The sequence below is a fragment of the Condylura cristata genome, unplaced genomic scaffold (genome assembly GCF_000260355.1).
Source record: "Condylura cristata isolate star-nosed mole 26May11 unplaced genomic scaffold, ConCri1.0 scaffold00005, whole genome shotgun sequence".
NCBI classification, from domain to species: domain Eukaryota; kingdom Metazoa; phylum Chordata; class Mammalia; order Eulipotyphla; family Talpidae; genus Condylura; species Condylura cristata.
Genome location: NW_004567106.1, coordinates 3,762,963 through 3,779,959, shown reverse-complemented (window position 1 = coordinate 3,779,959; position 16,997 = coordinate 3,762,963). Strand labels below are relative to the sequence as shown.

The following is a 16,997-nucleotide window of genomic DNA, read 5'->3' as shown; positions in this document are numbered from 1 at the left end:
TATTCTGCATTTGGACATTTGGGAAATGTACCTTTTTTTTTTTTTTTAAAGATTTTATTTAATTATGCACACTAGAACTGGGATGTAGGCCAGAGGTGCAGGGATGAGAGGATTCCCCAGAGACAGAATGGGGAGCAGAACAGGCAGATGTACTGAAATGCACTGCTGAGGGGAGCAGTGGGCAGGTTAGAAGAGGTCTGCCATGCCATGTGGTTCACCTCCCTGGCCGGGATCGAACTCATGCTGAAGTGGCTGTGGATAGTTTCACAGTACTGTGCTTCTACCCATTGTGCCACCAGAGAGGGCTCTCTCTATGTCTTTATATATGTTTTCTGTTCCCTTTTCTTCTTCTCTTTTCAGTCTGGTATGCTCATTTTTTAAAAAAGATTTATTTTATTTATTTATGCATACAAGGACTGAGGTGTAAGCCAGAGGTGCAGGGGGGTGAGAGAATTCACCAGAGATGGAGTGGGGAGCAGTGGACAGATCTACTGAAATATACTGCTGAGTGGAACGGCATGAGACAAGTCTGCTGTGTCATGTGGGTTAGCTTCCTGGCTAGTGATTGAACTTGAGCTGCAGTGACTGGTAGAGCTAAGACTTAACCCCTGTGTCACCAGAAAGGCCCTCATAGTAACTTTCTGAATGGAGTAGGATAATTGCAGGAGTGTTTATTCTGTTTTTATTATTTTTTACTTTAATTATTGCTTTCTTTTTCTACTTGAATTTTTATTCATTCCTATCTCAAGTACATGTCTTACTTTGGTCTGTTATAATAGCTTTCCTCTGAATTTCTCATCTCCACTGTTTTTTTCTTTTTTTTTTTTAATATCTTCGATCTGCATCATTATTTTTTAGAGATTCAGTTTTGATAATCTGTTCATTGACTTTATTTTTCACTATCTTCATTTATTTTTCTAAATTTCCTTCCCTTTCTTTGAAGTTTTTTATTAGGGCATTTTTTTCTGTTTTTATTAGAATAGATCTTCCATGTTTTTGTGATTAGGGTCTGGAGGCTTGTTTTGCATTGTGGTATTCTCCTGAGGATTTTTGTTGTGGTTTGTTGTGTGTGTGTGTGTTTTTTTTTGTTGTTGTTCCCCCATTTTTTTTTTCCTTTTTTGCTTTGGATTCTTTCTGCTTTGGGGGGAATTTCCTTTGGGCATGTATCCACCCCATATGTAGGACCAAGGGTGGTTTTGTCAGGGCTGTAAGCCTGACCACTCTTAGTTTGCAAGGCTAGTCACCCAAGAGTATATACCAGGTTTCTTTTGTTGTCTATCCTTAGGTCACTGTTGCCTGCCTTCGTGTTATCTATTCATGTGGTCTTTCCTCTTAAAATAATAAACTTTAATAGCCATTTTTTATTGACTGTAATACCTCAAATAGTTGACCAGAGCTTTTATGTTTTTTTAATTCTACTTTGTAGTTCTCTTTTTTCATGTGGTTTTTTTAGACTAGTACAAAGTGATGATTGATTGTCTTTATTGATATTCATTTGGGGATTTGTTGAAACTGAAAGTTACTTAAGAAGTTTGACGCATTTTCATTTTTTTCCTTCAGCTTGCCATGGTTTGTGATGTATTTGTGGAAAACTATGTACCTGGTAAACTGTCTGCAATGGGCCTGGGATATGAAGATATAGACATGATTGCTCCTCACATCATCTATTGTTCCATCACAGGTATTTGAATACCACATCTACCTCCATGAATCAAACTTCAGTTTCTGTGTTTATTTGTCCACATATTAACCCTTTGACAGTATTGGTTTTCTTGAAGTTATTCTACTCCCCCATTCCTCTAGTCATTTTAGGTTGCTGAAAATTAACTATAAAAGAAAATTAGCTTATGTAGACATTTTCAAATGTATTGACTGTTTATATCTCTTTTGTGAAATGTCTGCTTATTGGTGTAGCTAATATTTCTACTCATATTTTACAAACATTTACAAAGTAATTCTTAACATATGTAATTTTTAGGGGCACTGATAGTCAGCTTTTAGATTCCCTAGGAATTCAGCCTATCCCATCAATATATTCAAAAGCATATTAAGACGACTGAAGGGTACTACGGAGTCATCCCTGTTGTTCAGCCCTCGCTAGTGAATGTGTGTTTAGACCAAAGAAGAAAAAGTCACTCATTGTATTTGTTTTATATACTTTATAAGCTCCCACTATTATAAAAACAGTTGCTTTTAAACTGGGTTATTTTGCTTTTTTTTGGTCAGGAAAACTCATCACATCTTTAATTTTTGTTTATTTTTTCCACCAAATATTTACTGCAGACCTATGATCTATAGGATAGTATTCTAAGGCTCAGTGATATAATAATGAATGATGCTTTATTTCTTCTTTCAAGGAGATTTAAATTCTAGGGGTATAGGACATAAATGAATAAGCCCTTTTTGGGGTTATAATTGAATGTGATAAAGTCTAGGGAGAGAAATGAAATGGGTTGTGGTGGGTTAGAATAGTTTATACTGGGCGATTAGAGAAGCCTTTATTGGTAAGGTGACCTTTGAGTAGTAACCTGAATGAATAAAGGAGGAGTGAATCATATACATTTTGACAAAGGGTTTCAGGTAGGGGCAACAGCAAGTGTAAAAGTTGGGTGTGTTCGAAGACATACAAGTATGACTGAAGCAGACTGACTGAGGGGAACTCTGAGAGGAAGAAAATCAGGGAGGTAATTCTTAGTAAAATCTTATGAAGGACCTGTGAACTATTCTTAAGAAATTTAACTTTTACATGGAGTAAGATTATAAGCCAAAGGAGAGTTTTGAATAGAATGATATGATTTCCTACTTTTAAAAGAATTACTGTAGCTATTTTGTTGATCATAGAATGTAGAGTACATTGATAGAAGTAGAAGAATAACAACGAAGCTATCAAAATATTACGGGCTAGAGATAAGGGCTTGACTTAGGGCAATAGTGATAGAGGAAACTGAAGAATTATAGGCTGAGATTGTTTTCAAGACAAAGCAGATAGGAATTACAAATAGGTTACAGGATAGGTTAAAGGGTGACTTTATAAAGTCTGGTCTGAACAATTAGGACAATGGAATTGTTATTTACTAAGTTGAAGAAGAATGTGTATAGAAGTTTTGATAGGGAAAATATCAAGAGCTAGGTTTTGGAAATGTCTAGCTTGAGATACCTATTATCTAGTAGGTACCCAAGTGATGTAATTTAAGGGACTAGATCTAAGAGTTAGAAGTTTTGGGAATGTCTAACTTGAGATACATATTATCTAATAGTGATAATCATATATCCAAGTGGATATCATATATCCAAGTGATGTAGTATAACGGACTAGATATAAGAGTTAAAAGTTTAGTAGAAGTATCATAAATTTGATGTTTATGAGCAAATAGATGACACTTGAAGCCTGGTTGAGATCATTTAGAGAGAGAATGAAGATAGAAAAAGGAACATCTGAGGTGCTGAAACTGATGCCCTTCAATTGCTAGTTGTTTGGAAAATGAGAAAGACACAGTGAAGGAAATTGATATTTATGAGCAAATAGATGACACCTGAAGCCTGGTTGAGATCATTTAAAGAGACTGAAGATAAAAAAAGGAACACCTGAGGTGCTGAGATTGATGCCCTTCAATCACTAGCTGTTTGGAAAATGAAAAAGGCACAGTGAAGGAAATTGAGAAGAAATCATCGTTAAGGCAGTATTTACAGAAACAGTAAGTTTAAAAAGATAGAGTTTAATCATAAAGTTGTAAACCACACAATATATATGGATCTGAATTACTTGCTTTTCCTAATTCACCATGTTTCTTCTCATATTTATGTTTCCATTGCTCGAAACACTATTTTTCTATTATTACTTATTATTTTCTGTCCTTTAAATTACATCTCATATGCCATTGTTTCTGTAGTCTGTCTTGACCCCTGAAAATTGAGTTGGATGTTCTTTATCACATTTTATATTTCTTCTTAGTTGCTTTTCTTCTCCATTCTCCCACAGACTCTTGTTTTATTCCCAGTTTGACAAAGCTAATATTAGGGACTCAGCTGGAGTTTGTTGAATCAATGAACTTGACTACCGAGTTTTTTTTAAAAAAGATTTATTTATTTATGCATATAAAGCTGGGATACAGGTCAGAGGTGTAGGGGTGGTGAGAGGATTCACCAGAGACAGAGTGGGGAGCAGAACAGGCCGGCTGATGAAGTACACTGCTGAGAGGAGCAGCAGGAGGGTCAGGAGAGGTCTGCCATATCATGTGGAATCACCTCTGGTGCACGCTGGGGATCGAACTCATGTGGAAGTGGCTTTAGCTTCTCCATGCTGTGCTTTAACCCGCTGCACCATCAGGGAGGGCACTGACTACCGAATTTTTAGTAGGTGCCAAGTGAACTTGCAAGCTCACACTTCCCAAAGTTACACATTTGTAAACTAATTATGGTCAGGCCAACAGTTCTTTTGGTTTATGGATTGTGATTTGACATTCTCTATATTTTCTCAGATCTTGTATTAATATTTTAGTTCAAAAGGCCTTGGGACCAACTTTATAATTTAGTTGTTCTCAGCTAAGGGGAAGAATATCATATACTTTTCTATGATTGGGATGGGGAAATGAAGTGATGGGGAGAGGTATGTGTAGTCTCGAAACACACCTTTCATAATTCTAAAATTTCCTATATCTACACCTTCTGACAATCATTAGAAAAAAAATCTGGAAGTTTATTCTTTTTTTATTTCCTGAATATATGTTGATGTTTGTTATGGATTCCTGATGTATTTCTCCTTAATCATAATACAGTGACTGTGTCTCTTTACTTTTTTAGTTGGAAGTCTGTTTTATCTGATCTGAGGATAGCTGTTCCTGCCTTCATTTTTGGTCCATTTTCCTTTAGGATTGTTTTCCCTGGGATCTGTATTTGTCATTTGTTAATCTTTTTGTGATTCTGTTCCTTACCTTGTTATTTTCTTCCTATTCATTCCTCTTTTGGTTTTACTTCTAGGGTATCTTGGAGTAATTTTTATAGTGGGGGGTTTAGTAATGATGAATTTCGGGGATTTTGTTTGTCATGGAAAATTTTTATTTTTCTATCATAGAGGAAGAAGAGCTTTTGGAGGTTAGAGTCTTCATAGTTGGAATTTGTTGAGTTGAAGTTGTTGAATATGTCTCTCCATTCTCTTCTTGACTATAGTGTTACTTCGGAGAAGTCCAATGTCAGCCTGATTGGTTTTCCTTTGTATGTTATCTGTTTCTTCTCCCTTGTCGGCTTCATTATTTTTTTCTTGTCTTGGACCTTTGAAAATTTTACTATTGTCTTGCTGTAGCTTTCTTTTCATTGTGGTAGTTTGTGTGGCTTCCTGTATTTCTGTCATCCCCCCCCCCTGCTTCTTCTTCATACTTGGGAAATTCTCTTCAATTATCTCCTTGAACAGTGTTTCAGCTCCCTATTCTCTCTTTTCACCCTCTGGGACACTGATGATTCTTATATATTTTTTCCATATTGCATCTGAAATTTCTTGGAGCGCATTTTCAGTCTTCTTTCTTTGTACTTCTCTGTTCTATTTTTGTTTCTTTGTATTTCTGAATCTTCACGAATGCTGATTTGTTCTTCCATTTCTTCTACTTTTCCAGAGTTCTTGAGCTCCTCCACCTCTCTTTGATTATCTTCCAATTCCTTCACTTTTCTTCCTCAGTTCATTCATTGTGTTTTTATCTCTTTCTTTGTTTCCGTCATGGTGGATGCATTTTTCTGTATCCAAATTATCAATATCTGGATATTGATTTTCTTTCTGTGGTATATTGTTTCTGGAAGAGCCTGCTTGATCACTTTGTATTTTTCTTCTTTCTTTTTTTAGCCTTCGACATTGCTCTATTCTTGGTTCTACTGTGCTGCTGGTGCTGGTAGGCATGACTTCTGATTACTCTTGCTGTGTTATGAATATGTCTGCCTGGTGTCCCAGCCTCTGTGGCTGGGTACATGTCCAGACATTTCAGTTCTGCAAGATGTTCTGCACTGTACTTTGTCCTAGCATCCCCTGCTTTTCCAGCCCCCACTGTGTGAAGTGGGGTCTGGAATGTCAGCCAGTGGTAGCTACAGGTCTCATTTGGGGTCTTACTTCTCCAGAAACACTTTAAGTCCTAGTCTCTGGGAGGTGCCTGCAAGAGATGCCTGGATGGGCTGATTTTCTCTGTTGAACTTCTAGGTCCTTCTAGGTGTGTTGCAGCAAAATAATGGAGTTAAAAGAGAATAGGGAGTGAAAGAAGGGGTTAGGGGAAAGGGGAGTAAGATACCTATATGTTAAGGGAAGGAAAGTGATAGGAAGAAGTGAAGGTTTTATGGTGTAGAGGGAGAGGAGGAGGAAATGGAAGGGAGTGGCAGAAAAAAGAGAAAGCAGTGATAATATTGTTGAAGGTAAAGAAGGAGAAAACTAGAGGAGACAGAAAACCAGGGTAACAAGAAAGGAAGGGCACAGAAATCTACCAGATGACCAATAAAGGAACAACAACAACAACAAACAACAAGCAAACAAGCAACAAGCACATCTATAGTACAGGAGAATTGCTTCTTAGATGTCTCCCAGTTAGCTAGTCCTTGTGGTTTTAGGCTGCTCCCCTGGGGAATGGTTAAGAATAGTATTCCCAGAGTCCACAGATTCCTTTTTTTGGATATATTGAGGGAGGATATAGAATGCACTGTGAGAGGCAAGTTGTGAGCTGTGGAGTGCCTAACAGTCTTTGAGATTCCCCACTACAGCTTTGTGTTTGGCTTTCTTTTTAGCTTCCTGAGGTAGGTGGGCAAATAAGGGGTCTCCTGAGGTATTTTTACCACGTGGGGGCTTGTGGTACCTAGAGGCCCCTAGGTATAGGGACTGGACCTACAAGGGACTGGCCCTATAAGGCTCTTCCTGGTGGCTGGCCCACTCGTGATTAAATGGCACATCCTTCTTGGAGGAGCCTCGGGGAAGCCACCCTGTTTCAGGTCATTGTGGCTGGTGATTTTCTTCTGGTAGCTAGGTGGCACCAGATATGTCTCCTAGTAAGCTTTCAGAACTGGGCTTATGCACACAGGCCTCTGGGAGAAGGGGAGGAGGGGAATGCCAAAAGGAAGGTTCCCCAGCTAGCTCCCCTTGCCAGCCAGTGTCATGCTGCTCTCCCTTGCCCACCTGTTGATCTTTGTAGCCTTCCAGTGTCCCAGGTTTCTACTGTGGCCTCCCAACAATATGCGCTGGTTATGTGGTGGGGTGAGAGCGGATAGAAGGGTAATGAGCCTCCTATTCGCTGAGTCTCTCTCTCTCTCTTTTTTTTTAAAAAAAATTATTTATTTATTCATACAGAACTGGGGTACAAGCCAGAGGTGCAGGGGCAGCGAGAGGCTTCACCAGAGACAGATTGGGGAGCAGAACAGGCAGATCAAGGAAGTGCACTGCTGAAGGGAGCAGCGGGAGGGTCAGAAAAGGTCTGCGGTGCCATGTGGATCCTCTGGGACTAGGGATTGAACTCGCACTGAAGCGGCTGTGGCCAGCTTGCAGTGCTGTGTCCTAACCCATATCGCCACCAGGGAGGTCCCGCTGAGTCTCTTTTTACTATCTTTTGCTCTAGCAAATTTAGAGCACTTTTAGTTGGTCGATGCTCCCAGTATGTAAGCTGATAATCCGTTTCCTGGCTTTGGTGTGTGTGTGTGGTGGTGGTGGTGATGAGCCCAGCATCCTCCCTCTGCCGCCATCTTGCGGCATTTTTTTTTTCCTGATTCTTTCTTGCCTATTTCTGATTATTTACCCCCTCATTATATTTTCCCTGTCTTGGGTTCTTGGAAGCCTTACTGTTATGGGTTTTGCTGTAGTATTCCTTTCATCACGGAAATTTGGTGTTCTTCTCGCCTTTTTGCATATCTTTTTTCATCTCCTTTTTTGTGCTTGTAAAATTCTGTCTCCTTGAATAATTTCTAATTTCCTTTATCTCTCTCCTCACCTTCTGGAATGACTATGACTCGTATATTTCCCTTCCTCATGGTGTTAGGTAGTTGTCTAAGTGTTTACTCATTCTTTCCCCTGTGTATTTCTCTTTCCTTTTCTCTCGGTTCTTTTTACTTATGTATCTTTAAGAGTACTGACCTATTCTATTACAGAGATTCTGTTTTCGTTGCTTTTCCCAGAATTCTTTAGCTCTTTTGTTCATTTTTTATCTGCCCTGTTTCTTTCATTTCTTTCTTTAGGGACTCAGTTTCATTCTCCAGTTCCTTAATAATTTTTCTCATTTCATTCTCTCCCTTTTTGCCAGCTTTATGTTTTTTAATAATGACGATTTTAAATTTTGTATCTGGCAGGCACAGAAGTTCTTCCATGTCATTATTTTAAAGTTCTGGTGGCTGAGATTCCTTTTGGTGTGTCCTTCTTATGTGGGCTTGATTGGTTATTTATATTTTCCTTCTCTCCCGGCTGGCTGTTTGCTCTCTAATTCTGTGCATTGGGACATTGTGCCACTGGTGCTGGCAGGCATCGCTTTGTGTTTTCCTTCAGAGGTGTTGGAACGTGTTTACCAGATCAAGTCCCGGACTGTTGGCCCAAACTCCACCAGGGTATTGATGCTGTGGCTATGATGCTGGGTGCTGTCCTTAGGGTTCCCTCCTGTGTACTCAAAACCAGCAGAGGCTTGGGGCCCTTCCTACAGATAGTTGGTGATTTTGTTCTTATCCACTAGGTGGTGCCAGAGACCTCACCTAGGGGCCGTTTAAAATCATGCTTTTCCCCTGTCTGTCTCTGATAATCAGTGGGGGTGGAAGAGGGGGTGAGGGGGTGGGGTGAAGTGTCTCAGTGCTGTGATTGTCCAATGCTCCCCCAGTATGGTGCCAGTAGTTGTATGAATCTCACGACCCGCAGATTTCTTGCCTGGGTTCTCAGTTCCATAGCTTTCAGATCCTGAATGTGGGAGGTGGCCGGTTCATTGCTAGCAGTTATGGCAGTTTTTTGCACCATCTCAGAGCCCAAGTGAGGGTTTTTGATTACCTGGAGGGTCTTTTCACCTTGATGGCTCCCCCCCCCGCCCCCCCCGGTCTCTGTCTCCCCACAATCCCAGGTCTCCAGTGCAGGAACCCAAGCAGCCACAATCTGTGTTCACTTTTCAACGTGTACCCACTAGACTGCCGTTGGTTTTTTGTGGGTCCCTTTCGTTCTTGGGTGATGATCCTGCAGAGTCCCTAATTTCCCCTACTGGCTCTGGGTTTTTTCACTGTTGCTGATTTTTCACCTCAGTAGCCGTTCCTGCGGGGTTCCCCACAGGTCACAGACATGGTGCCCTTTCTGTTCACTGTTTTGCTTGGTTTCTAGTTCTTGTTTTTTTGCCATTTTGGGTGGGAATGGGTAGCAAGTTTATGATGTTTTCTTCTCTCCTCGCCTCCTGTTCTTGCAACTTTCCTCCTTGGACGAGTGCCGGCATCGCCCTGTTTATCCTATGTGTCCCAGTCATGGGGACGTGCCTCTTCTTCTCCCTATTAGTTGAATTTATGGAAGAACTTAGTGTTTCTTCGCAGACAAGTTGATCTATGCTCTTCTTGTATTTCCCTTGTCTTAGCCCTGCAACAATGTGCTTCTATACAGACATCTCATTGAATCTCCTCGATAACCTTGTGAAGATAGAGAGCTATTATCTATAATTTATACATTTTCGAAGTTTAAGTCATATTGTAATTGGCATGATGAAAATATAAATTCAGCTGTTTGAGCCAAAACTTTAGTGATACAGTTTAAACATATTCTCATAACCCTTTTCCTTCCTTCAGGTTCTTTTTCACTGGGAATACAACAGTGAACAAATTCATTGCTCTAATGGAATCTATATTGTAGTGGCTAGTGATAGTGATTACTGAACATATTAAATAACATCATTTTACATTTTTTCATTGATATAACCTTAACAATAGCCTTCTGAGGTAACTTTTGTTATTATTTACATTTTCTGAGCATAAAAATTTAAGTACAAAGAATTATCACTTGTCCAGTAAGATAGTAAGTAGTAGAGCCAGACTGTCTCACTAGTTCTGCCTTTGAAGCAGGTTGTTTCATGAGTTCTGCCTTTATTATATATTACATATATTCTACTGAATGTCCTCCTGTGAGGAAATGAAACTTTAGGAGGTGAATTGCATGTGTATACTGCATGTCCAAACCAATCCCATTTAATTGTCTTCTGCAGAAATACCTAAATGTTAGACATTTGAAGGATATAGCTGCAGGTTTCCCCCATTTTTATATTTCCTTGGTTATTTCGGGAAATATAATTGTGATGTATAAATTCACAATTCTTGACTGGAAGCCCACTAGAAATTTTAAAATGGGGTTGTCAGTATTTCTTTATATGTCAGTAGTATGGGCTGTCAGAAGGGATTTGGAGATATGGTAGTTTTTTTATGAGCAGTATTGTGGATCTAAACTGAGATTTTTGTTAAAGTAAAACAACTTGATAGAAAGGAGGGATGTATATCTATGACATAATTCAGAGATAAAGTGGATAGTTGTGGTTTGGGGAATGAGATGAAGCAGTGGAAAAGGTCCCTGAAGTTTTTAGCATGGACACAAGTGTAGGGGCTAGTCTTAGTTTTTTTTTTTTCTGGGCCATGTTATATTTCAATATGCTTAATGAAAACTTTTAAAACTTTTAGGATACCAAAAAATAATGATTAATCAGAGAGTTCCATGGCGTCATTTATTTGTTATCTAATGGAAATAGGATTTACTTGGTACTTTTTTGCTATAAATAGTTCTGTATTTTGGAACTGATGTCTCTCCATTGTTAAGTAGAGGTAAATGATGGTAGTATATAGTCCAGAAATTTTGGGAATGACAATGGTTACCTTTTATAGGGCAGAGTTTGATCACAAAATTTTTGTTACTACTTTCATACATAGAAAATCTGCTCCACTTTCTTGTTTTGGGATGCAAAGGTGTCCTATAAAAGATCTTTCATTTTTGTTTTAGTGCAGATAAACAAATTGCTTACAAAAAAGCATGAAGGGACATTACTGGCTAAATTTGGTTAAGAAGTGTGTTGTTATTTATTTGTACCTTTGTTATATATGAAGGGAAAAAAGGAGTGTAATCAGGATGTTCAGGCCAATGTAAACTTGTTCCTGGTTTTGTAGTCTGTTCTGTCCACTTGGGTGCCTATTCTCTCTCAATGTTAGAACGAATGGAAATTGTTTATAGAATTTGTATTTGAATTTAGAAGATGTTTACTGCACATAGGTTTTTACTTAGTTGCTTTAACTGCCATCCTATGGTTAAGCTAGAGCTATAGATATCATTTGAAGTCTGCCCCTTTTTAACTACCATAGCATGCATTACTTGTAGGTTTAATTTTATCACCCTTCCTTCTTACATGGTGCATTTCCTTATCTATCAAAACTACTCAGCTTTTTATGTACATCTGCCAACACTCATATATTATCTTTTTTGCTGTGTATTAGGAAATTTTTAGTCTAAATGTCTCTAGAAATACAACGTGAACGAGCCTTATGGATGACTCAAATTCTGGTTTTGAGAAGCTATTTTTTATTTTTTACATGAAGTTTATTGATTCTATAATTAATGAGTAATTCAGGGTACCATTGGAAAGTTTGTGTTTGTGGGCAGAGACATTTAGCCATTTGTCATATAGTAATCCATCTAGAAAATCATGGGTTTGAGAAAAGGATTGGTATTTTATTAAACATATTTATTAAAAAATTATTAAAGAACAGCTGTCTGACTTCTAGTGCTTAAAATGAGAAAACAAAGTTGCAATTGGATGAAATCATAATAATCTCAGTTATAAAACTTATTTTACCATGTCATTTTGAGAAGTTGTGACCTAGTCATGACTGTGGATATTTTCCACAGGTGAACTTCTCTCCACCAGATTTTTTTCTCTCTCATTTGGATGTTTAAAACAGACACAGTAAAACAAAACATATAAACTCCTTATCAGCAAAGAATTGAAACAACTTAATGTAGAAACTAAAATTGACTTTGTTAAAAAAAAAAAATCCCTTTGACTCAACTTTTTTTTTTTTTTTTGCCTTAGAGGCAGTTGCCTGTTTGTTAAATAGGACCTTGTAAAATAAGAAAGTATACCTTAGAATAGGAACATGTGGAAAAGATTTTCTTTTCTATTCATTAAAAGGAGGCCTTATGATACTGGTTTAGAATAGGACACATTTAATTTTATTTCTCAAGAATTTGCTTCTTAATCCTCTTTACCAATGATGCTTTTAGTGGAAATTCTCAACCTGAAATGGTATATGATGTTATCTTTCCTTTAAAGTTTTTTTTTCCAGTTCTGATTTCTATCAGACCTCTTCATAGTTATTTAATGAAATATTGAGAAAACATATTGATAGGCTAACTGCTGCCATATTAACCTAGACATTAGAAGAATCACTTTTGATGCATTCACTAATATTTCATCTGGCACTAATGATATTCCCAAAGTATTCCAGATACTTATTTGCATCTGGTGTGTAGAGTTTGTGTTAATCAAAAACATAAAGTTGGCTTTGAAACTTGACTATATTAGGATCAGTCTTGGTATTGCTTTATGACTTTGTAATATCTGTTATCAAGTACTGCTAGGCTATGAGACTGTCAGGCCTACTGGTAGCCCCTGTATGAGAATGAAGAAACTTCTAAATCATAAGTGGAGATGATGCAATAGCAAAGTCTCTATGATTTCATTAAGCTCATGTAACGAAGGGCTGTCTTAGAAACTTTATGCAGTAGTTTCTCATACAAAGTGGGAGGTTTTCTATTCCCAGCACAATTCCACAAATAAATAGAAGTACCCATTTTCTGTGACATAATGCCAGCTTCACTTTAGTTTCTTATTCTAGCATGGTAAATTGTAAATTATTTATATTTTATTAGCCACAAAATATTTTTAACTTTTCGACTATCTCCCTTAGCACAAAATGTTTTGAATCACCTCCTTTATCATTGCTTTGATTATTGAAAGGAAATAAATTCACCTTAATATATTATCATAGTGCAAATAAATGATTAGGGTTTTGAAAAAAGCCGTATTTTTGTATCAAAGACATACTATTTGGATAATTTTTTTTCAGTTTTCGGTGTCTTTTTTTTTTCTTTTCAAATTTTATTGAATTGAAAAATCTTTTACATAACTATGGAGTTTGGGGTATAGAGCTTCATCCCTCCATAAGTGCTTGTGCTTCATTCACTGTCCACCTGTACCCTAGTGTTCCTGCCCTCTCACCTTCCCTTCCCCCTTCTCCTTAGCCTTTATCTCCTCTTATAACCAGTATCTTTTTAAATATTTTTAAAATATATTTTTTCACAAAATAGGATTTTTCCACCGTTTTCCCACCAGAAAATAATGAATACTCCTCTACCACTAACCATTGTACTTTTATTCTCCACTGTTGTCTATTCTGTCCCTTGCTTTCCCTTTCTCTATTCCTTCCTGAGTGTCTCAGATCTAGTCTACCTCAGTTTTACTGTTTGTCTTTGTATCATCCTATGTTTAATTTCTCTAGATTTCACATATAATTGAAACAATCTGGTATTTATCTTTCTGGCTGGCTCACTTCCCTTAGAATAATCACTTCTAGCATCATCTATGTTGCCATAATGGCATGGGTTTATATCTTTTGATTACTGAGTAGTATTCCATTGTATATATGTACCACATCATCTTGAACCACTCAACTCTTCTGAGGAATTTGTGTTGTTTCCATATCTTGGCTGTTTTAAAAAAAGGAGAAATAGGCTTCCTTTTGAGTTAGTATTTTTTGTGTTCTTTTAATAGATCTCTAGGAATAGAATTATTGTGTCATCTGATAAATTGATTTTTAGTCTTGTGAGGAAACTCCACACTTCTTTCCATAGGGACTGGACCAGTTTACATTGCTATCAATAGTGTAATATGGTTCCTTTTTCTCTGTGCCCTTGTCAGCACTTTTTGTTTGTGGATTTCTTTTTGATATGGGCCATTCTCACAGGTGTGAGGCGGTATCTCATTGTGGTTTTGATTTTCATTTCCCTCATGGTAAGTGATGATGAGTATTTTTTGATGTTTGTGGCCTCCTGCATCTCTTCTTTAGAGAAGTACCTGTTTGTTACAACTCTTCTGCCCAATTTTTTATTGTTTTTTTTTTTCTTTTTGTTGTTTAGTTGTATAAGTACTTTGTAGATCTTAGATATCAATCCCTTGTCAGATATGGTGTAAAATATTTTCTTCCATTTAATAAGGTATTTCTTTGTTTTGATCACTGTCTCTTTCACTGAAGTCCATTTTCAAAAGTTTTGAATAAAAACCATATTAATCACATTTTTTGGTCTTTGAACTACTCATGAGCTGTTAATATTCATAGACATACTAATGAATATAGTAATGAATGGGAATCCCCAATTATTACATTACATAGTTGTGTGGCCTTGGCTAATCCCCTTTGTCTCTCAAAACCTCATTTTCTCAGTGGTAATTTAAAAAGTGAGTAAAAATGGCCTCATTTAGTTCTTATGTGACTTAAATGAGAAAGCATATATAATGCCCCAACGTGGTTCTTAGAACATAACAGTGTCCTGTGTTTAACTGTTGTTTATTGTTTTACCTGATCAGGTAAGGAACTTGGGTTAGGTGTTGGTTTTATTGGTCAGCAGATTTGAAGGGAGTTCAAATTTACAAGAATCTCAGAATCCTGCTTAGATTAGTTTTTTTACAATCTTGCATATAGGTACTTACTTAAAGGGTATAAATTTGTACACAGAGGAAAAAGAAACAAAAACATCAAAATGAGTGGTAACTGATTTTAAATGGTGATTCATATGAAAGAAGGCCAGATCCTATTAAATGGCAGGTATGGTTATAGGAAGTTTTCAATGTAATAGGATGGGTTTTTCATAATGCCAGTAGAAAGTGTTGGGTGAAAAACCACCAGAATATGAAACTGGTCCATTTGCTGATCATGTCTTATTTAATTGTCACAGGAAAGAGCTATGATAAGGAAAATGTTCACAAAACAAAGCACATAAGTTAAAAATACCAAACCAAACCAAAAACACTTATTGAAGAATAGGGTCTTGAATTCGTTTCTTAATTAACTTTATAAGAATGGCTTCTTTAAAACAGAACAAAGTTCTGTTCAAATGAAGGACAGTCGGATTGGAAAATTGAAAACTTGAGTGTTAGTTGTAATTTTGCTATTGATTACCTTTGGACAAGTGACTTAACATCTCTAGAACTCATTTGTAAGTATTTTTTTTTTTTGCCCCTGACTTTTCAGCTTTAATATTCCTTGTTATTAAAATATAAGATATACAAATGAGGATTATGTAGAATTAAACATTATCTTTTCAAATTGTAGAAAATTTGAAGTCACATAAAAATGGAGAGAATTGAATAATATCTCTTGAGGCACACATTGCTAAGATAAACACTGATCAATTTGCAGTCAATTTTATTTTGTGTACAGTCCTACAAAATCTGCTTTACATGAATTATTTATTCTCAAACTTCACCTCCACAAGTATGCTTGTTGTTTTTAGTCCTTTTGATATAGACTAATCTCATAGGAATGAAAGGATAGCTCATTGTAGTTTTGATTTGTATTTCCCTTATAATAAATGATATTGAACTTTTTTTTTTCATGTGCTTTTAGGTCATCTTGCATGTATTTGGAGAAGTGACCATCTTGGTTATTTGCACATTTTTTATTGGGGATTCTTTATTTTTACTGTTTTCCTTTAAAATTTTTAAATGCATCGTTGTTCATTTCTGTATAATATTTGCTTCTCTTCTCAGGTGTAGTCTCCATAAAATTCCCATCATCAATTCACCTGTGCACTATTACTATAGTCCTTTGTTCTCTCCCCTCTTTGTTTTGATCCTCTCCCTTCTCTTCCCCTTCAGAATGTCTCATTTATAGTTGCCTGTTAATTTTGCTTATTTATTATTATTATTTTTTTCTGATATCTTATTTGATTCCCTTATATTCCTCCTATAAGTGAAACCATCTGATATTTTTCTTTTTCCTTTGGACTTTTTTTTATTGAGAATAATCCCTTCCAGTTTATCCAAGTTGTTGCGAATGGCATGAGTTTATTTTTTTTGTTTGCTGAATAGTATTCCATTGTGTGTGTGTGTATATTGTGTTATTGTCAATGTCTATCTTGTGGTTTGTTAATAATTGTTATGTATTTTGATGCTGTTTTGTTTGATAAATATTTATTAGTGAATGTTAAATCTTCTTCATCAATATATTCCTTATTATCATATTATGTGTATTCCTATCTTCTGTTACCTATTTTAATAAGAAATCTCTTTTATGTAATATGACTGTTCATGTCCTTTTAGGTTAGCATTTATATATAGAGGAACTATACATGAACTCAGAATAGTTTCTAGGTCCAACAGAAATTGGGTTTTGTTTTTATCCATATAACCACTCTACCTTTTGATTGATTACTTCAGACCATTGGTAGTAGGGGAATTATTGGTATATTAATATTTATTGCTATTTGACTATGTTATTTTCTGGATGTTTTTGTGCTGTCTCCTTTTGTTTTCATATTTTCTTCTCATTAACTGTGCATCTACCTTTTGTGTATGGCTTGACTCCATTTTTTTGTTTTCTTATGTGTTTCTTTGTATTAGACCTTTATATGCATATAAATTATATTAACTTGAAAGTAAGTTAATATCAAATACATTCTTACATTTTTACTTTCCCCTTTCCCTTCTATTTTTGTTGTTTTTTTTTTTTTTGCTTATTAAGTGTATACTTTCACTTAAGAGAAGTTCTTTTAATATTTCTTTCTAGGCTGGTTTAGTAGAGATAGATTCCTTTTTTTTTTTTTTTTGGTTCTTTATACAGCTTTTTATTGTTTCTTCATTTCAGAGTAATAGCCTAAATGAATTATTTGTTGAGAACCTTCAATTTATAGCACTTTGAACTTTCTGCTCCTTTTTTTTCTCTTCTCCAGTTGGAATGCCTGTGTTATGAATATTATCCCTTGATGTTACCCTATGAATGTC

General features: G+C 36.4%; 1 protein-coding gene across 1 annotated transcript in view; it reads left to right on the top strand.

Moving 5' to 3' along the window:
• SUGCT (succinyl-CoA:glutarate-CoA transferase) overlaps positions 1 to 16,997 on the top strand; it is a 674,152-nt gene that overhangs the window by 32,576 nt on the left and 624,579 nt on the right. Inside the window, exon 6 of the mRNA XM_004676653.2 lies at positions 1,561 to 1,681. Coding sequence (XP_004676710.1) covers positions 1,561 to 1,681 — 121 coding nt within the window. The remainder of the gene's footprint in view (positions 1 to 1,560; positions 1,682 to 16,997) is intronic.